This window comes from Triticum dicoccoides, chromosome 4B, assembly GCF_002162155.2.
Source record: "Triticum dicoccoides isolate Atlit2015 ecotype Zavitan chromosome 4B, WEW_v2.0, whole genome shotgun sequence".
Classification (NCBI taxonomy): Eukaryota; Viridiplantae; Streptophyta; class Magnoliopsida; order Poales; family Poaceae; genus Triticum; species Triticum dicoccoides.
In genome coordinates, this window is record NC_041387.1 from 169,476,531 (window position 1) to 169,498,185 (window position 21,655).

The 21,655-nt window shown below is 45.2% G+C and overlaps 2 protein-coding genes and 1 non-coding gene across 3 annotated transcripts; 2 read left to right on the forward strand and 1 right to left on the reverse strand.

The window, feature by feature from the left end:
* The first annotated feature begins 196 nt into the window (after nt 1-196).
* LOC119292603 (pentatricopeptide repeat-containing protein At5g43790-like) lies at nt 197-6,347 on the forward strand. Its single transcript, XM_037571388.1, has 7 exons — nt 197-2,173; nt 3,354-4,218; nt 4,305-5,367; nt 5,455-5,547; nt 5,621-5,689; nt 5,769-5,837; nt 5,947-6,347. Exon 1 carries the CDS (start codon nt 197-199, stop codon nt 1,985-1,987), a length of 1,791 nt encoding a protein of 596 aa, XP_037427285.1. The 3' UTR covers nt 1,988-2,173; nt 3,354-4,218; nt 4,305-5,367; nt 5,455-5,547; nt 5,621-5,689; nt 5,769-5,837; nt 5,947-6,347.
* Nucleotides 6,348-8,135: 1,788 nt separating this feature from the next.
* TRNAV-CAC lies at nt 8,136-8,209 on the forward strand. Its single transcript has one exon. It is a non-coding gene; the product is annotated as a tRNA-Val (tRNA).
* Nucleotides 8,210-15,952: 7,743 nt separating this feature from the next.
* Nucleotides 15,953-18,297, reverse strand: LOC119295590 (mitochondrial import inner membrane translocase subunit TIM8-like). Its single transcript, XM_037574023.1, has 2 exons — nt 18,064-18,297; nt 15,953-16,383 (listed from the first exon to the last, which is right to left on the reverse strand). The coding sequence occupies exons 1-2, from the start codon at nt 18,109-18,111 to the stop codon at nt 16,195-16,197; spliced, it is 237 nt and encodes a 78-aa protein (XP_037429920.1). The 5' UTR covers nt 18,112-18,297; the 3' UTR covers nt 15,953-16,194.
* Nucleotides 18,298-21,655: the final 3,358 nt, after the last annotated feature.

Here is a 21,655-nt window from a genome sequence, read left to right on the forward strand (position 1 = left end):
CATGATCGACACACGGCACAGAAGCGGGTGCGGTCGACGGGGAGGACAGGCGAACGATAACCCGGCCTAGGGGTTTCATCGCAGTGGACGATCGCCATGATCGACGCACGAGCGGAAATTAGGTTTATGTCCAGTTCCTGGGCCAAGACTTTAGTGTTACTCAAGCCCATAAAGGCAAATGATTCCCAGTTAGCCCATGACGCAAATGAGCCCAGACGCGGTTCCCTCCCGCCACCCTCTCGCCGCCGACCCGCTGCCGGCGCTCCGCCGCCTCCGGGCCGCCGCGCCGCGCGTCTTCGGGCAGCTCCACGCGCTGCTCCTCACCTCCGGCCTCGCGCTCCACTCCCCCAACTTCGCCCTCCTCCTCCGCCTCGCCTCTTCCTCCGTCCCCTCCCTCTCCCACCGCCTCCAGCTCCTCCTCTGCTCCCCGCTGCCGCCCACCGCTTTCCTCGCCAATTCCCTCCTCCTCGCGCACCTCCCTTCCGCGCTCCCCCTCTACTCCCTCCTCTTCCTCGCCTCTCCCCCGCTCCTCCGCCCCAACGAGTTCACCTATCCGGCCCTCCTCCGCGCCTCCCCGCCCCGCACCGCGCTCGCGCTCGCCACCCATTCGCTTAAATTCCTCGGCGCTGGGGCCGCCTCCCGCGACCGCGTCCTCGGCGCCGCGCTGCTCGACGCCTTCGCCCGCTGCGGTAGGATCGCGTCCTGCCGCCGGGTGTTCGACAGGATCGTCCAGCCGGACCTGCCGGCCTGGAATGCGCTGCTCACGGCCTACGCGCGCCGGGCTAGGGGTTCGTGCTGCGCCCGCGAGGCGGCGGAGGTTCTTGAGCTGTTTGCGCGCATGGTCTCATCGACGGTCCCACCAAACGAGATCACGCTCGTCGCCGTCATTGGCGCATGCGGGGAGCTCGGCGCTCTCGGGCACGGCCTGTGGGCGCACGCGTATGCTCTCAGGCGCAGGCTGACCGTGAACTGTTACGTGGCCACCGCGCTTGTAGAGATGTACACCAGGTGCGGGAAAATGGACCTGGCTGAGCAGGTGTTCGCTGGCGTTACGGACATGGACACACGCTGCTACAATGCCATGCTCCAGGGCTTGGCATTCCATGGGCATGGCCGAGCTGCCCTCGCCTTGTTTGACAGGATGTGTGCTGAGGGCTTCTCGGTTGATAGCGTCACAGTGCTGGCGGTGATGTGCGCGTGCGCCCACGCTGGGTTGATAGATGAAGGGCGGTGGCTCTTCGACAGAATGGAGATGCAGTTTGGGGTCACACCCAGGATCGAGCATTATGGATGCATGGTTGACATACTGGGCCGAGCTGGTCAGCTTGATGTTGCCGAGAAGCTTATCCGAGGGATGGACTTTCCACCGAACACCGCAATGTACAGGTCTTTGATACGGGCATGTGGGATTCATGGCAAGCTAGAACTTGGGGAAAGGACGATCAAAGAGCTGATGAGGCTCGAGCCAGAGCACAGTGGAAACTATGTCCTGCTGTCCAACTTCTATGCGAGAATGAGACTATGGGAGGATGCAAAGAAGGTGAGGAAGGAGATGAAGGCCATGGGCATTGACAAGAGCCCCGGGTCAAGCGTCCTTGACATCGATGGTGTTCTCCATGAGTTCTTGATGGGTGACAAGACACACCCTGCCTCAAGGGAGATATACGCCATGGTTCAAGAGATCGAGGTCAGATTAAAGGAATGTGGGTACCGGCCGAGCACCACGGCTATGCTGTTCAACGTCGAGGAGGAGGACAAGGTAGATGCTCTGTCCTACCACAGCGAGAGGCTCGCCATTGCCTTCGCCCTGATCGCCTCCTCTCCAGGTGCGCCCATCAGGATCATCAAGAACCTCCGGGTGTGCAGTGATTGTCACGAGAGCACGAAGTTCGTCTCCCAGGTGTATGGAAGGGAGATCATCATGAGGGACCGCACCCGGTTCCATCACTTCAGAGATGGCCATTGCTCATGTGGAGATTTCTGGTGACTGGTCATTAGCTGTTTGCCATGTGCATAAGAATGTGCTGTAGATTCGTGTTCCACTTCTGTGTCCTACTCCAGACTGGACGATGGACGGTGTCGTGAACACGAAGCAGCCGGAACCAGCGGTCGGCGACGGCGTTGAAGTCTGCAAAGAACCCTCAAGAACCAAGAGTAGCCCCGGAAGAACAAGGTAAAAGTCCTAATTTTCTAGTATAATGTTGCAATGTCAAGTGTCAAGGATGAGATTCAAATGATAATATGCTGGGGCCTTATGCAGTATGACTGAATTTATGTTTTACGATTTAGTCAATAGCCAAGGAATGTTATTGATAGATTCATTGGGATGGGACACGGAGTTTGATTATGCAATAGTTGTAACCCAGCAAAGTTAGGTTTTATGACCAATCAAACTGTATTTTTTTTGGAGCAAATACCAATCAAACTGTATCGGTATGCCATGTTAGCATTCAGTGGCGCGCTACCAAAGAAAGAGAGAATTCCTTATTTGGCCCTTTCTTAAATTTTGGTTCCCTTTTTGGCCCAGAAAATTTATTTTTTCCTTCTTTGACACCATAACTTTATTTTCTTCCTTCCACGACGCTTCCGTCGTTCTTTGCCGTTAACACCGTCAACTATGACAGGAAAGGTCGTATTTACCCCTGGTTTATAGCACGCTAAAAAAAAGAAGAAAAACGAACCCTCCCTTCTGCCCCCGATTCCCCCATCTCCCCCCGATTCCCCTTCTCCTCCCGAGACCTAAACCTAGCGCGACACCCTGCGGCGGCGCGGGCGAGGCACCCAGCGGCGGCGCATGGAGGTGGGCGAGGTGGACGAGGGCCATGGGCGAGGCGGCCATGGTGGGGAGGCGGGGGGCGGCCAACCCGAGGAGGACGGGTGAGGCGGCCATGGTGGGGAGGCGGGGGGTGGCCAACCTGAGGAGGACGGGCGAGGCGGCCATGGTGGGGAGGCGGGGGGCGGCCAACCTGTTGACGACGGGCAAAGCGGCCATGGTGGGGAGGCGGAGGGCGGCCATGGTGGGGAGGCCGGCTGTGCGGTGGTCTCAGCCTTGCGTGGTAAAGGCGCAGCACCGGAGCAAGGCCAAGTATCACCGAAGGATGCGGCTACATCGGCTTCTCTAGATGGGTGAGTGATCTCTTCTTTAAATTTGACAGATTACTTAGAGATGGCCTTGAAGATTACTTAGAGATGGATCCCAAATGCAACATATTTGCTGCACCTCTCTTCTAGATTTGTCGAAATGCAACAGATTACTTAGGAGTTTCATTTAGAGATGGATATTTGCTGCAAAATCTGAATTTAGAGATGGATCCCAAATGCAACTGATGATTAAGTTTATTTGGTTTTTACAGGATGGATCAAAATTCAACTTATGTGCTGAAAATCAGTTTGCTTGGCAACCCAAAAAAGGCTAGAAAGGATATCAAATGCTTCTGTTTTGATAAGGTTATTGATTCCGACTTAACAAATTATAAGGACTTGGTTGAATCAATCGTAGAGCAGTACTCGCCTCGTTATCTGGAAGTTGCACATGTTCAGTACTATGATGATTTTCTTAAAATCTACCCTGAAGTAACATCTGACCAAGAATTGATGTTGATGTTTGAGAAACACTCTAAGACAAAGGTTGTGCACATGTTTGTTGCATATTGTGATCCATCGGAACCATATGAGCCTATAACGGAGTGGCATAGTGATGCGCATAGCCAACCTAACAACATAGAACAAGATGATGATGATTATCTTCGCAACCCAGTACCTGAGAATGAGCATGTTGGTGTTGATGAGGAAAATATTTATTTAGAGGATGAACCTGTACCTCTTATCATGGTTCCTTGTTCCAATAAAGAAAAGGACAAAGACTATGTTCCTGATCATGAGAGCGAGGCTGAGAGCGAGGTTGAGAGCGAGGATGGGAGCGAGGATGAGAGCATGTCAGAGGTTGAAGTAGATGAAGATGAGGAATATCACGAGGCAGATCATGCACCACACATTGAATATAATAAATTAGATCCTCCAATGAACGAAGGAAGAAAATATCCCAATATGGCAGAGTTTAAATTGGCGCTTTCTCAACATGCAATCAAACATGAATTTGAGTTCGACACCGAAAAGAGTGCACCACATAGGTTCAGAGCTTATTGTTCAAGAAGGGATGAAGATAAGTGTCCATGGAGGATATATGCTTCTACAATGGAAGATGAGTGCACAGTAATGGTAATTTTCTAACTTAACTCATGTGTGCTTAATTTGTGGTCATGGTCTTTACTCTAGTACTAATTTTCTATGTTCATCTTTTGTAGGTGAGAAAGAACCCTTGTGGTCATGATTGCTCTAGTACAAAAAGAAAAAAAAAGTTGAAGAATGCAAACAAGCGGTGGATATATGAGCACGTGAAGGACTGGCTAATTGAGGATGCAACTCTAGGACCAAAGGCATTGCGAAAGAAGCTGAAAGAGCATCATGGAATCGACATCAACTCTAAGAGAGTCTATATGGGTAAGTTGCTAGCCTTGAAGGAAAGGTGTTTGATGACCACCTTTGGGCTGCTGCTTACTCATGGAACCCATATATATTTGAAAAAAATTGGGCTGCAATGGACCTAGCAAAGCCAACGGCAACTGCATATCTTAGGAGGTGGCACACTAGGTTGTGGTCTAGGAGTCAGTTCTCAACAATTTCCAAGGTGGATTATGTTACAAACAACTTGGCTGAGTGCTTCAATAATTGGATTAAGCATCACAAGTCCTTGAACTTGGACGACTTCTTTGATAAGGTTAGGCAGATGATTATGATCATGTGGAACCGAAGGAGGAAAGTAGCAAGGAAGTTGGTTGGGTTGATTCTTCCCCACATAATTAAGAAGTTGAATGCAAAGACTAGAGAATTAAACTTGGAGGTGGTAGAAAGCTCAGAAGAAGTCGCTGAAGTGACAGCATTGGGAGGCAGCGGCTTTAGGTTTGTGGTCAACTTGCTTGACAGGACATGTTCTTGTAGACAATGGCAAGTTTCTGGCCTTCCTTGCAAGCATGGTCTAGCATTTATCACATCTCTTATCAATGCACACATACAGAATTATGTGGACTTGTATTACTCCATTGACAAATTTAGAGCAGCCTATGAGCAACTAATTCCTGCCATGGTTGACAAGAACCAATGGCCTAAATCTGACCATGGATTCTTCATGTTTCCACCGCTACTAAAATCCACGGCGGGTAGGCATAAAACTGAGAGGTATAAAGGCTGCAGTGAGAAGAAAAGAAAAGGCGGCCAACACTTATGCCCTATTTGTAAGGACTATGGGCATCATTGGCATAAATGCAAGAAGGGTAACCCAGATGACATTGCTGCTATTTTAGCTGTGAGGTAATAAATTTAATTGTGTAACTTGCTTCGCTTGCATTTTTTTGTAAGCAGCCATACATGTTAACTACTTTTTTGTTGCTCATGTAGAGGACCACCAAAGAAGAGGGCAAAGACCACCAAAGCATCAATTGTGCCTTGCGAGGATGATGCTCCAGCAGCCTCTATGTGCTTTCCGCCAAGGTTAGCCACTTTACACTTATGCTCATAATTATATGAAATCTGTGTTTGAATTCTAAGTAACTTCTCACCATAGCCAAAGCTTGGAACCTACAACTACGAAAAAGAGAAAACATGATAACTCAATTACTGGAGCATCAAAAAGGTAAGAACTAGTTCTGAATTTTGTAGTAGATTAGATGAAAGCTTGGTTTTGTATTCTAATTGCATTTTTCTCACTATAGCCAAATGTTGGAGAAAACAACTAAGGAAAAAGGGAAAGGGAGTAAATCTGGATCCGGAGTAGCAAAAAGGTAACTTATGGTTGTTTCTGAATTTTATGTTATCTTATGCATTGTTCTATTGTTAAACTGGGCTACTATATGTGATGTATGATGTGTTGCCATGAATGTGTATGTGTAGATCAACAACTCAGCCCATTTGTGTGGCCAACAAGAAAGCATCTGTTGCTTTGAAATTACATGCCAAAAGAAAAAGCAAAGAGGTTGCTGATAAGTTGCCACACCTTCCCATGGTGCCACATGACAGCCCTGCAATGGGCACACGAAGCAAAAAAATGAATCCTTCCAGCCCTGCAATGAGCACACGAAGCAAAAGGAGACTTAGCTTGTGATTCTCATTGGATCCCTTTCTATATCATGATTCATTTTGGAAACTTTTGAGCTGTCTATGTAATCTATATGTGAACTTGGGCTTTTGTACGTGCTATATGTGACCTTCATGTGTTGTATTTGACATGATGTGAACCTGGACTATTATATGTGAACTCTATGTGAACCTGAATGTGTGTAGAGGACTAAATATGTGGACTGTTTGCGTATATGTGAACCTGGACCAAGTTTCTATGAACTTTTAGTTTGCATACATGTGAATCTGCTCCAAGTATATTATAATTTGTGCATATATGAACTGTACAGGGGATATATCATCAAAATACAAGGGAGGTTTTGTCCAATTATCCAAATTAAAGATGTGCTAAATAGCAGATTTGGTTTCATTTGGTAATGTATTCAAGACAAACAGATCACATCACCATTGCTTTTGACTTCCAGTTCACAATTTTGGTCACAAACTACACCAAGGGTAAAAAGGACTTTTCATGTCAGATTTAACGGTGTTAGTTGCCAAAACTGACGGAAATGTCATATAGGGAACAAACTGAAATTTGAGTGCTAGAACAGGAAGATTTTTTTACTAGGGCCAAAAAGGGAACCAAAATTTAAGAAAGGGCCAAATAAGGAATTCTCTCCCAAAGAAAAGCTGGGCGGGCCACAGAGTAGAAACGGTGCTATCTACTTGAAAATCAATGCATTGTTGTGGGCTGGGCTTCATACAATTATTTTTGCTTCAGTGCTGGGCGGGCCACGGCCCATTCGGCCTTGCCGTAGCTCCGTCGTTGTTAGCATTACAATAACGTGCTCAGCTCATGAATATGCAACATATGTTGATCTGTCAATCAGTTGATGTGAGGCTGTGCCTTGTTCTGAATTTAGTGAGAGATGAAATTTCTGATTACAAATTTACAATTGCTTGGTGTATGCTCCAAAGGTTTAATGTTGTTTGCACTAAAAGCCAGCATGTTGACAGGTGTTGCCATTTGCCTGCTTGCGTGTGAAGAGGAAAACACACAAATTCAAAATTTTAATAACAGGGGCGGGAGGCTTGCCCAGGCTGTGTATATAAGCAGAGAGTTGAGGGGCAGGACTGCAGGAAGACTCACTTTCAGTCATCTACGCAAAGGTGTAGTTGGAGCAAGATTCACAGACTGCGGTTACGCGGCTCAAAACATACTCAACTGATGATGGTGGATTAGCAGCTGTATGTTCTGAACATGAGCTTGGTTCCTGTATTTATATTTTGTAACCTGAAAGTGCGTGCAGGAAGCGGATGCGTCCGAATCGTCTGTGAATCAAGCGATAGGATCAGGCGTGGCGGTCAGTGCAGCTTCAGGTGCCATGACGGTGCAGGAAGCGATTGATGCCAGTAAAAGATTTGATCACTGTGTGTCCATGAAGTCTCCCTTAATTAACAGCTAATATATACAGTTAATATTATTGTGGTACATTCTCAAAAGTATTATTTATTTCCATTGCAATTCATATATCTGTGGGTCAACCTGAAGATTCCAGCTCACAGTGCTGACAAGGGACTGTTTACTTGCTTCTCTCTACAAAAATTTGAGTCATGCCAAAACATGATAGAAATAGGAGTCAAGACTGTTATGTCCAATTGATGTAAATGTGGATGGGCATAGAGGTTGCTGGCTATGTCATTTTTATTTACCGTTCCTGGCTTTGTAGTCTAAGGACTGGTAGTAACACAGAGCAGAGTTGGCTCTGTTCAGGTCATTGCGTTTTGTGAATTTTGATGGTATGTGAAATGTCCACTAAACCACTTGAAATTATGTGGGTAGATGCGGGCCTCTCACTTAACATATGCGGCAGTGGTGGGGCGAACGCGGGCCTCCCGCTTAGTGTCTCACTTGCCAATCCATAACATCTCTGATGCATCGGAGTATCGCTCGGCGTTGTTTCGTTTAGCGAGACTCGTATCCCTATTAGAATGTTTTAGGTTAGTAGTCTGAACAAGAAGTCTGGGTGGCGTAGTTGGTTATCACGTTAGTCTCACACACTAAAGGTCCCCAGTTCGAACCTGGGCTCAGACAATCCTTTTTACTTTTTTCTGGTGACCTTTATTTATGATTATGTAATTAGGTCAAAACATACGCTTTCTTATCAAAGTGAAACAGCTAATATATACAAGAGCTAATATATTCCAGTAACAAAATTTCTTGCACTTCACTGGAATTTCCTACTGCAAGAGCTTAGTAGTGTAGCGTATGTCATATTGATTAAAAGTTGCTAATCTCTATTTCTAATGAACGAGTTGGTTGAATAGTCCCTCACTTTCGTCTGGTTTTTTTCGACCGATTTTTTTCGTCTGATTTATTTTCGTCTCACATCCCACCACCCTTCGCATTAAAAATCAAATCAATTTCCATAACCCTTCCTTTCTTTTTTCCATCTTGGCAATTGTATGTCCTCATTACGAATGATTCTTTTCTTCTTGAAATGAAGATCTCCGTCTTACTGATTTTCTAACAATCAAGCGTGGTTGTGGGCCACGCTTCCCAAAATTACAAAATAATTATGGCAAAAATCTTAACTTTCCTTATCCCGCCATATGTTTTTTGTTAAAAGGTGGAAAGTAAATTACCCCACCGTAAATTATTCCATCAGTCCATGGAAAAAAATTATATGAGACCAGGTCTTATATAAATCAGGTGAGACCCGCCCTGATGAATGACATGTGGCATTCACAAATCACATAGAATACCCCCCATAGATCACCATTCACGATCACGAAGAAGTTAACGGCTGCGACGGCAAGCGATCGAGATACAAGGGTTCAGCGACGACAAGGCAGGCCACACCAGCAAGGCAGGCTGGGAGCATGTACCACGGCGGACAGCATGGCCACTTCAAGGACCAGGCTTCATTCAAGGCATGATTCTTGCTTATATTCCTGTAATATCAATACGTAGTAGTACAGATTTGTATTCCTATACTACTGTATGCAAGTACGTGGATCTATCCATGTGTGCATGTTTGGTTATTTAATCGATTACTATCATCTTCAATTAAGATTCAGGTGTTGCATGTTTGCTCGAAAGAAAATTAATTAGTGACTGGTTTGGTACCTATGATTGTGAAGACTGTTGTGGGATCACCATAATTCGAGTTTTACATTCTACTTATTTGGTTCACTTTTACTAAAATTGAATACTATTTTCTGTACAATTCTTAAACTTATCTGTTGTGTATTATGTACAGCTCACTGGCTTCTCAAGATGGAGCGCAAGGCTCAGCTGTGATATGGAAAGGTTCACTGGCTTCTCAAGATGGAGCGTCTGAATCTCAAGTCACTCCAGCATCTGAATCTCAAGTCTTACTCCTAATATTTCAGAAGCTCTCAAGTGTACGCAAGATTGGTCTCATGTGGATCTATTAGGTACTCAATATTTGCACTTGCCTCTTATTTTTATTGTGCAAATACCTTGTTATTTATATAATAATTGTTGGTTAGACATTAGGTGATAGGAATTTCACTCTCTTTATAGAATTTCATAGTGTTCTAGAGGATGACGAAGAACAAATACAACAACAAAGCCTTTAGTCCCAAACAAGTTGGGGTAGGCTAGAGGTGAAACCCATAAGATCTCGCAACCAACTCATGGCTCTGGCACATGGATAGCAAGCTTCCACGCACCCCTGTCCATAGCTAGCTCTTTGTCGATACTCCAATCCTTCAGGTCTCTCTTAACGGACTCCTCCCATGTCAAAATCGGTCGACCCCGCCCTCTCTTGACATTCTCCGCACGCTTTAGCCGTCCGCTATGCACTGGAGCTTCTGGAGGCCTGCGCTGAATATGCCCAAACCATCTCAAACGATGTTGGACAAACTTCTCCTCAATTGGTGCTACCCCAACTCTATCTCGTATATCATCATTCCGGACTCGATCCTTCCTCGTGTGGCCACACATCCATCTCAACATACGCATCTCCGCCACACCTAACTGTTGAACATGTCGCCTTTTAGTCGGCCAACACTCCGCGCCATACAACATTGCGGGTCGAACCGCCGTCCTGTAGAACTTGCCTTTTAGCTTTTGTGGCACTCTCTTGTCACAGAGAATGCCAGAAGCTTGGCGCCACTTCATCCATCCGGCTTTGATTCGATGGTTCACATCTTCATCAATACCCCCATCCTCCTGCAACATTGACCCCAAATACCGAAAGGTGTCCTTCCGAGGTACCACCTGGCCATCAAGGCTAACCTCCTCCTCCTCACAGCTAGTAGTACTGAAACCGCACATCATGTACTCGGTTTTAGTTCTACTAAGCCTAAACCCTTTCGATTCCAAGGTTTGTCTCCATAACTCTAACTTTCTATTTACCCCCGTCCGACTATCGTCAACTAGCACCACATCATCCGCAAAGAGCATACACCATGGGATATCTCCTTGTATACCCATTGTGACCTCATCCATCACCAAAGCAAAAAGATAAGGGCTCAAAGCTGACCCCTGATGCAGTCCTATATTAATCGGGAAGTCATCAGTGTCGACATCACTTGTTCGAACACTTGTCACAACATTATTGTACATGTCCTTGATGAGGGTAATGTACTTTGCTGGGACTTTGTGTTTCTCCAAGGCCCACCACATGACATTCCGCGGTATCTTATCATAGGCCTTCTCCAAGTCAATGAACACCATATGCAAGTCCTTCTTATGCTCCCTATATCTATCCATAAGTTGTCGTACCAAGAAAATGGCTTCCATGGTCGACCTCCCAGGCATGAAACCAAACTGATTTTTGGTCACGCTTGTCATTCTTCTTAAGCGGTGCTCAATGACTCTCTCCCATAGCTTCATTGTATGGCTCATCAGCTTAATTCCACGGTAATTAGTACAACTCTGAACATCCCCCTTGTTCTTGAAGATTGGTACTAATATACTTCGTCTCCATTCTTCTGGCATCTTGTTTGCCCGAAAAATGAGGTTGAAAAGCTTGGTTAGCCATACTATCGCTATGTCCCCGAGACCTTTCCACACCTCAATGAGGATACAATCAGGGCCCATCGCCTTGCCTCCTTTCATCCTTTTTAGAGCCTCCTTCACCTCAGACTCCTGGATGCGCCGCACAAAACGCATGCTGGTCTCATCAAAGGAGTCATTCAGTTCAATGGTAGAACTCTCATTCTCCCCATTGAACAGCTTGTCGAAGTACTCCCGCCATCTATGCTTAATCTCTTCGTCCTTCACCAAGAGTTGGCCTGCTCCGTCCTTGATGCATTTGACTTGGCCAATATCCCTCGTCTTCCTCTCCCGGATCTTAGCCATCTTATAGATGTCCCTTTCACCTTCCTTCGTGCCTAACCGTTGGTAGAGGTCCTCATATGCCCGACCCCTTGCTTCACCAACAGCTCGCTTTGCGGCCTTCTTCGCCATCTTGTACTTCTCTATGTTGTCTGCACTCCTATCCAGGTATAGGCGTCTGAAGCAATCTTTCTTCTCTTTAAGCGCCTTCTGGACATCATCATTCCACCACCAGGTATCCTTATCTTCGCTTCTCCTTCCCCTGGACACTCCAAACTCCTCCGAGGCCACCTTACGAAGAACAAATGGTAAAAAAAATTACAACCTTGTTGTTTTCACTTCAGATATTTTTCACTTGAATTGTAAGATTCTCTGCGTAATTAATTAAATCATGTTCTTTTGGTCTGTATCGCGTGTAGGACGAACCTACTTCAGTCATCACTCGAAAATGAAGACCTGGAGCTACTGGTTGGTGGTTGTGTGGACAGTGCACTTTTTATTTACTAAAATCATGTTCGGAGACTTGGAGCTGTACTTTGTTTTAAATAATTTTTGGTTGCTATTTGCCCCTTGGTTACACATGTAGACGTGTTATTTACTATGGTCAGGCTACCATTTTTGCAAACATAGTCATGCTATTTATATGTGGTTGTGATTGTGAGCTTGTCAACTGTGAATTAAAAATCATTGTTTTCTGTTTATTTGCCATTATTGAGGGTATAATATCGCATATTGTCGAGTTGCCCTATGGGTACCCGGTGGGTTTGGGTATGGATGGGATATCGGGCCCGTGGGCATGGTATGTGTGAGGTTTTGTGCTTGTGAGGTACATGGTCATGGGTGAGGTTATGGTTGCCTGACCGGGGATAGTGGATTCGGCTACAGTGAGCATGGCAGCGGCTAGATTGTATCGACTGGCAAGTCAACGTTAGACGGCCGGATCCCAAGATGGAGGTGTGTGTGATTGCTTGCTAATGTGTGTTTGTTTGATGTGTTTGCTGCCATGGATGAGATCCATACGTGTTGACATCAGCTTCCTCGCGACGGCATGGTCCACGCACTCGACCACAACGACAACTCGGCGGTGGACACACCGAGGATGATGTACATTCTCATGTAGGGTGGCCTCCTGCCGGTCCACGACGTTCTTCCGGGTAGTGGCGCACACGATGTCATTCACATCGTCTCGCAGAGGGACGCATCCACCTGGACGATGGCGCTGCCGGAGCACGGCGTCTGCCTGAACGATGACAGATAACAGAAGATAGGTAAAATGTATCTAACTTTAATGTACAGAGTCGCAAAACTAGCATAGAGAGTTAACAATTCTGTTTTCCACTACTTATTTTATTTTCATTGGACCTTAAGCGGCACTCATCGGCTATTGTTGTGTGTCTGCCTGTCTGGCAAGATTTCACCTCTATTTTTGACCTACTGGTGACTTATTTGAAACCTAAGAAAGAATTATTTTACATATTAGATTATTCTTATATCCTCGAAGTCATAAAATGCGTTGAGATAATGGAATAATGCGATAGAAGTAATTTGACCAGAAATAAATTATTTACCATAAAAAAAAGGAAGTGAAAAACCGTATGAAGGAAACTAAAGTTCTAGAAGCAAGGATTATCAAGATTTGAAACAAAATATAGTTTCATAGAGAGTAATTTAGACCTATGGAAGCGAAATGTATGATATCTCTACTCTTAAATGGGACTTTGTTCCGTCGCCTCCCCTCATTCTCGGTTTTTTCCACCTCACGTTCCCCCTCTTTGGTTTCCTATTGGTTTTTGGTATCCCCAACCGATGTGGCACAAAATAAAAACCAACATAAATATAATAAATTGGAATAATCTACACGAAATCGATACTTTTCCATAACCGTGTCTTAAATTAACTCAATCATATCAAATCAATCTTACCGGAATTTTAACTGAATCAAAACTTTCCTTGCCTTCTCTTATCATAATATAATCAAATTAAATGTTATCAAAATCTAGAATATGGTGGATGTAAGGTATATGTCGGACAAGATTGATGTTGAACCAATAGAATATCTATGACCCCGTTGCAATGCATGGGGTCCAGGCATGGCACATTGCTCGCATTGCAACTGGCTTGTCTCCGAACTCCCCGAAGTAGGAGAGGGAGCAGGAGACGGCGCCAAAATAGGAGGTGCAACATAGGTGTGTTGGATTCATTTTCGTGCCCACTAGAGGTTTTCCTCGTGCAAGTAGAGACACCATAGCCCTCTCCCATTGCCGGAGACGATGCTAGTGGATGGATGGTTGTAGGGGACAACGTTAGGATGATATGCAATGGGAGAGAGAGAGAGAGAGAGAGAGAGAGAGGTGGGGGAGAGGGAAAAAGGTGACCGTGATATGATGCAAGGGGGGCAATGATTGGAATGACTAGGGTGTGGGCAATAGACACTGAATTCGTATTCGGATGAAATTCCTAAACATATAGTTTTTGTGTTGTATAATGCGTTGGTCAACTTGATGATCTAGGAACCTGTGGATGCCCCATGCACCTGTCTAGAGGGAGTAGTCATCTTTTCCTCTTGCATTTGTTAATTCAGGGATTCACTTCAATATACGCACAAAATTATTTTTTCAAACACGACAACTTAGCTACTCCATTGAATAACATACCATGTGTTGGTATTCATCGTTATAAATAACACAAAGAAATTTTTGTTCATCACTAATCTGTATCAATATGTGTTGTGTTCTCTCTCAGAGAAGTGAACTCTGAAAACCCTCCTCATTCTAAACAATGAAAATTCTGAGGTTGAAAGTACAAACTTGATACGACATGAAAGACATGGAGAAAAAATGGCCGTATTTGGAGCCGGATGGAAACATGGGCGGATTTGGAGTAGGGTGACAATGGAGTAGACTGGTGTTACAATGACCAAAAGAGCTGAAGTGAAAGAATAGATGGAATGACAATGATGCAACCTTGTCATGTGATTCTTGTATGTATATTTGAGGTCCACAGGAAAATAAGTATTAGTGAGATGAAGTGACGGAGATGCATCTTTGGTGGAGATGAAAGCAGAGCCCAGTTAAACAGAGCATTATTAGTTTATGAATGAACATGTGGTGGAAATAATGTTTTCATGTTCATATGCCACATTTTCTTGTGATTTGTACTAAGGTGAGGTGCCTTGTATCTCATCCTTTTTTATCATGTACCATGTTGCATGACATACGTAGTAGACATAGAAGCCACATGCAGAGTTAAGGTGCAATAGATTGAGAGGATGGTTGATGTATGGACAAAGAGGGCTAGGGAGAACAACTTCAACAGAAACGAGAGGCTAGAGGGGTGCATTGTGTTTGTTGGCATAGAGAGAAGATACTTGTGTTTGTGTTGTGGTTGAACATTGCGTGCAATGTTTTCATTCGGGAAGAGAAATATGAGCATTGTTTATAAATTTAATTTTTGGCTCGTGGCAACGCACCGGCAGTCTACTAGTTCATCATGTTTTCCATGTTTCTGTTGTTGCTACACCTGAAACAGCACCAAGGCCAATTCATTTCAGGTTTGCAGGCGGTGCATGCTTTTCCACTCCTTTTCTCGGCATCGGAAGCGACTTCATGCTTTGTATCCCCCTTCTGCATCTCATCATTGGTGGCCATGTCGGCTGGTGTGTGTTCGCCGGTGCCGAGTCGACTTCCTATCAGCGATGGCGACGCAGAAGGTTTCTGATACAGGCTGGTGTGAAGTCCGCGTGTCCATGCTGGTTTTCAGGGGGATCGGGATTGACAGGGATTGTGGGGGATTAAATCCCCTACAAGCGCCTTTCATATGATTTCTGAATTTATTCAGAACTAATTTGTCGAGATTGTACACCCTTTTCTTATTTTTCGAAAAATACTAAAAAATATTACAAAGTGCAGCCGAATAGATCCAATCTATTCTTGAAATAGACAACTCGCACACACTCCCTTTTCAAAAAAAATCAAAACACCAACCACTACAGTTAGATTTATTAGATTTGTTGCTAAAATATCAGTATTAAGCCTGAAATTGCCAGCGGATGGCCAGTGAGCTAAAAAAAAAGAGAATGTGTTACATTTTTCATATGCTCTCTCCTCTTATAGATAGGACGAACAAAGAACAAAGTTTTTCGATCACTTACTTCGCTCACCCTTTTTTTATCTTCTTTTAATGCAAATAGATCCAATCTATTAATTTCTTTTAGATTAAGTCTTACGTCTTGTTTGACTGGTGAAAGACTTCCTTTGTTGAAATGTTTTGTTCCCAAAATTCCTAAAATAAAAGGAAAAAACTTTTCACTTTCCTAAACTAAGGACGGGAAATAAGAAGGTGAGCATATCTTCTAAATTAATAATGCTCAACTCAGCCCTTCCTTATGGGGTATTATCTGTCCCGATAAATAGATAATTCCAGGAGTAATAAATGGAAGTAAATTAAATCAAATTCCCCTCCAATCCTCTCCAAACCCCTAGGAGGAGGTTGAACCAAAAAAGGCCCAAGTACTATAAGAGCAGGGTGTTTCATACTATAACATAATTGCTCAAATCTAATCATGCCGTAGCATCTGCCCATATCAAGGCGAAAACATAGTAGCAGTAACATTTTAATCACCATCTGCAAATTTCTGGCAACCGTCGCACTAACTACGGTCCAACAGCAAAAGAAGTAACAAAATTATTCATGTTGCGGAGAAAGATAGGTGGTTTGCATCAACTCTAGTGGATTCCATATTCAGATGCAGCAGGAGACCTATTCTGGTCCTAGCTACTGCTGTTTGCTCGTTGCATGGTGAGCATCTTAACATCAATAAAGCGTTTTGCGCAGTTGGACAGGCAAGAGGTTTCGCTGTTGCTGAAGCTGCTCCCGATGCTTCCAGTGATGCATTTGTCCCAGCAAGTGTCAGTCAGCTTCGCTATCATCTCATTCATCATGGCCTTTTTCTTCTCCTCCTGCACAGAGACAAAATGTATGTGCTGATTAGATTTCTGTTGAACTACAGGTTGAATTAGAGATTTGTAAAATACTCCCTCCGTTCCTAAATACTTGTCTTTCTAGAGATTTCAACAAGTGACTACATACGGCGCAAAATGAGTGAATCTACACTTTAAAATATGTCTACATACATCCGTATGTTGAGCCCATTTGAAATGCCTAGAAAGACAAGTATTTGGGAACCGAGGGAGTAGAAGCTAAATGAAACCAACTATTTACAATATCAGAAACTCCTGATGAGGGTCCCTGCAGCATGCTAGATGAAAATACTTGACAAGCTATAATTCTTCTCTTCAAATTCGACCATGTGAACCCCTATTTTTCCTCTTAAGTTGGGTCGCAACTATTAAACGTGCACTCTGATGCTATTTCTAAGCAAATATATTTCCTACACATAAATGACCAGGAACATAAGCTTCCAAGATATGACAGCAAGTTGCATGCGGCGTCTCTTTTCCAAATAATAAGGATGACTGCTTATAGATAGGCAAGTGTTTTTTTATGAAAAAAGCTTGTGAAATACCACTACATGGTGGATCTGCCACCTTTTTTTGCATTAGGTTATGTCATACAAAGTCCTATGCTATTTCAAATCTTGCAACTTATATGCAAGTGTTTCACCAAGGAAAGAACATGGCAAAATAATGCAAGTTTCCATCATATAACCATCAGCAAATTCTGGTTGTAAATCACTTAAGCATTATAAATTTATAATCTCCCAGGAGATGATATGCGTCACTATTTGCATAAAACAACAAGATAGCTCCATTATATATAATAATTAAAGACGCACTTGGTATTCAGGGCTATTCTAATTTCAATGACCACCTAATGAGCCATGTATATTCACTAACTACAGGTTGCCAGAAAACCAAAGACCACGGTTTCAAGCTTCCTTGTACCCTCCAAGTAAAAGAGTTCAAGCCTTATAAAAGTAAACTGATTAACTGACTAATGGACGTGGACAGTCACGTGCTGCTTGAAACCAGATAGATTCGAGATGGTTCAGTTTAGAGTAAGGGCTAGAGTAGTTCTTCTACACAAGGAATTGGGCAAACTCTACCGCCAGAAGCTCAGACTACCTCCAGATGTACAATGGATCTGGGAGCTTTTGGGCAGCTGGACAAGCTTTGAAGCTATGAGAACAAGAAAATCACTTTGGTGAGTTGACAGGTTCATCCATGCCTCTTTAATATCATTACGTTCCTAAACGGACCTACAATTTGTAATGCTGGATTCAGTCCCAATACTAACCTGCAGCACATATCTGAACCTAAAAGTTCAGGAGCACTATCACCCCTAATTTTACTTTTATTTTTGCTTTCTATATAAAGAAATTACAGCACGCCGACGGATTTGCATGAGGGTGAGAATAATCGGCGCGAATTTCACATCTCCAACTATTCTGTAATAAATCCGAGCGCAAAATACAGCACGAAGGGTTGAAGGGAGTTCCAGATCATCCTTTTCCGTCGACGATTATTACATCGCACAAAAATTACCGCCGAAAACAGAACGAAAACGCTGCGCTACAAACGAAGGGCCCGATGGGCCTGCGGGAACTACCAGGATCCGCGATGTTCCCCTGTTACCCCGACTGAGGGTGTAGGTTTAGGGTCTAGGGTTAGAAGGGTTACCTCTAAGAGCGCCTGAAACCTCGGGTCGTTGAGAGCTGAAGCGTCCATGGCTCGTGACTCGCGCACCTCCTGCAATCTCCTCTCTTCACTTGGCGGCAGACGGGCAGAGGGAGCTCGGCTTTTGTTTTCCTTTCCCCTGGAGCAAGAAAGACAAGGGGGAAGAAGACGATGGAGGAAGGGAGGATGCTTTTTTTTCTTTTTCTTTTCCTTTTGATGAGGAGGCTTGAAGGCCTATTTGGATCGAACACGATAGAGCAAAATAGGGCCGTGACGCCTTAATTAAAGGTTTCGACATGGGCCAGCCACGGGCACGCTACTGCGTCCGCCCGCCCATCGGACACAAACGCACATCAAAAAATCCAACACGTAGATTTTTACTCCCTCCCTTCCATAATACGTTTTTGACACTGCCCTAGTGTAAAAAACGCTCTTATATTATGAAACGAAGGGAGTAATTTATAAATCTGAGACATTATTTATTTGTAACTAGTTTATTTTTATGTATCAAAACTAACTACTATCATCAAAAAATATATTACTCTCTCGGTTCACTTTCCTAAGATGTTTTAGACAACTCAGACAATCTGACCTGTCTAAAACGTCTTACAAAAGAGAAATATTTAACTTGATACAAACAAAAAACAAAACCACCAAGTTTTAAAAACAAATACTTAAAGTTTGGTGTGGCCTCTTGTGAAATCCAACAACTTTACGGATCGCAAAGCAATCATGAAGTCGTGTAGGGCTCGGTAGGTGCATGTGTATGCGAATTTCTTTATGATTGGATCCCTACTAACCGAACAAAGCCTCAAAAATTGTGAAAATTAGCTACTAATGGATTGGGGAAGTATGTATGATGATCAGATAGCTATAAGGGCATCTCCAACACAGTCCATCAAAATGCTTCTGAATGTCCGGTCCATGTGGTCCGGACATTTTTTGCCATCCAAAGTTATGCATCAAACGATCGCGGAACAGTCTGGATGTTTGGATTTCCACAAACCTGAACCAAACATGTGGGAGCTTTAGAAGGGATCGGGCAGTCCATTTGGCTCACTATCACTTGGAGCATATGTCCTTACGGTCCATATGTTTTCTCCTTTAGGTCTTCCTCGTCCACCCAGCTATCCAGATTTAATGTTTTTTATAGGAAATGAACCCCTTCATCCGGCTGATCTTTGTAACGCTTCCGCCACCTCCCACGGGTGACACATGTTCTAGGTGGGATCGCCACCGCTTTTACCTTGCTGCCTTATCTCCCTTGTCCCTGACTCCCATCCACACTGCTTTTTTTTTAAACTCTCCAACTGCCTCTAGCATGCCATGCCCTAAGATGGGGCGCTCCCATATGCAAGCAACAACTACAAGATCAAAGCGTGTGAAGCCGACGTACGAGCAGCAACTAGTGGCTAGCGCGGGCATAGGAGCAACAACGACTGACAAGAAAGACAGTCGATGGCAGCCACTATGTAGGTTGGGGTGACACTATCACGAACCTCCTCAAACGGCCGCGCACCTTGGTAGCATCGTTACCCGACAGCCATGCTCGACTCCCTCGTCCATGACCACACTCGCCTCCCCATCCATGGCCGCGCTCTCCTTTCCATTGCAGGGAAAGATTTTGCAACTAGACCCTTGTTGCAGAAGGCTCTCTGCAACAAAGCTCATGTCGCAGATATCGAAAGACAGAAAAACAGTCCAAAAAAGTTCCGCAACAAGGTTGCTGTTGCAGAAGCCTGAGCGCAACAAGGCTCATGTTGTAGATATCAGAAGGAAAATCGGTCCGACAAAGTTCTGCAACGAGGTCGTTGTTGTAGAAGGCTGAGTGCAACAAGGCTCATGTCGCAAATATCGAAAGGAAAAATGATGCGAAAAAAGTTTGTAACAAGGTTTTTGTTGTAGAAGCATGAATGCAACAAGGCTCCTGTTGCAGAAATCAGAGCAAAAAAAACTCGGAGAAGATTGCAACAAGACCGATGTTGCAGAGCGACGAGTGCAACATTGAGCTTGTCGCAGAGATCGGACAGCTACTCGAGACGCCATCCGACGGCTGTTGAGCAGCGGATTTTTTTAGATTATCGACTGGCCGACACGTAGTGCCGCCTCTTTTTTTTTTTTTTTTGAGGGCTACTCGAGACGTCATCCGACGGCTGTTGAGGCGGGGGATCTTTTCAGATTATCGACTGGCCGACATATAGTGCTGCCTCTTTGTGATGCATACAGTTGGATAACCAGCTCCCCTTGCTAATGCCCATGCCTGTATCCGTTTTGACGTAGCGTGTCGGAGATGCCCTGAATTACTTTGAGCCTTTGAGGTTGATATCGACGCGGCGCGACGGGTTTCACGGAGATGTGGGCACAATGGCCGGCACAAGTGCGCCGATACTGGCTTGGACGACGCTTGCAAGGAAAGACAATGCGAGCGAGCCGATGGAGGAAGGTGACGCCGGTAGGTAACGTTATTGCACTCGAACGATCGCATTCTCATGGCGTACATGCGCGAGCGCGGTGGAGGCGTGCGCGCGCGTACATCCACCACTCGGCGAGGCCGATCGTATCCACGGCGGCGACGACGCTTGCAAGCCAGAGGTAGAGGGCGACGCGCAATTTATCTGCCGCGCGCGACGTCGTGTACGGGAGAATGCACACGCATGCTCGCCTTTCGCCGGGTGCGTGCGTCGGGTGTGTGGCTGCAAAGGGCAAAGCTTGCTGCTAGTTCGTCCTTCTTGCTTGCCAGGGCCGGCGGTCGACGTCTCTCTCCTCCTCCTTTCTACTCCTAGCTAGCTAGGCTTCCACCCTCGAGTACGCAAAGAAATAGCCATGTTTTGTTATTGCGATGAAATGGCAACGTGGAGGGCACTATCCCGAATCTTGGCTACTCAACAACTGGAGGAGACTTCCCTCAAGAAAAAGGAAAAGAAACCAACTGGAGATAGCTCAAATGCATTAATAAAGCTCCATTGAAAAAAAATGTCCAAACATATCTTGAAAATGTCGCCGGTGGAGGTGAGGCTGACGATCGATCCAGATGGTCCGGCCTCGTGCAGTCGTTGGCGCGAACAACGTGGAGCTGCCGAGGTTGGCAGCTTTCCCGTCCGCCACCCCTTGTGTCGCCTCCATGTCCGTCTCCATGCGGTCTCCTCGAACAAGACACACTTTGTCTTGTTGACGCAGAGCTGCCATCGCTCACGGCCCATGGAATGGGCGCTGCACGTGGACTCATACAATGTCTGCTACTCATCCACGAAGTTCGGATTCTACCCAAGCATGACCACGACAACCTTCTGATTCGCCTGCTTGTCGGCGATCTGCCCTCCGTGAGCTTGTGGTGCTCGAGGAGTTGTAGGTTGTGTCGTTGCTCCTCTAGCAACATTCAAAATGCGGAGAGCGAGCACACGCCGCACGAGCAGCGAGCCGGAGCAACTTTCACGGCCACCACACCAGTGTGAATGTCACGACAATGACCGGTCACTTCCCCTCTGGACCGGCATGAACGCGGCGCGGAGCGGAGTACTAGTTAAAGCGGAATGAGAGGGTGTTTTGGATGGATCGGGATGTCGGAGACCTACATGGCGAACATCTAGATGCAGGG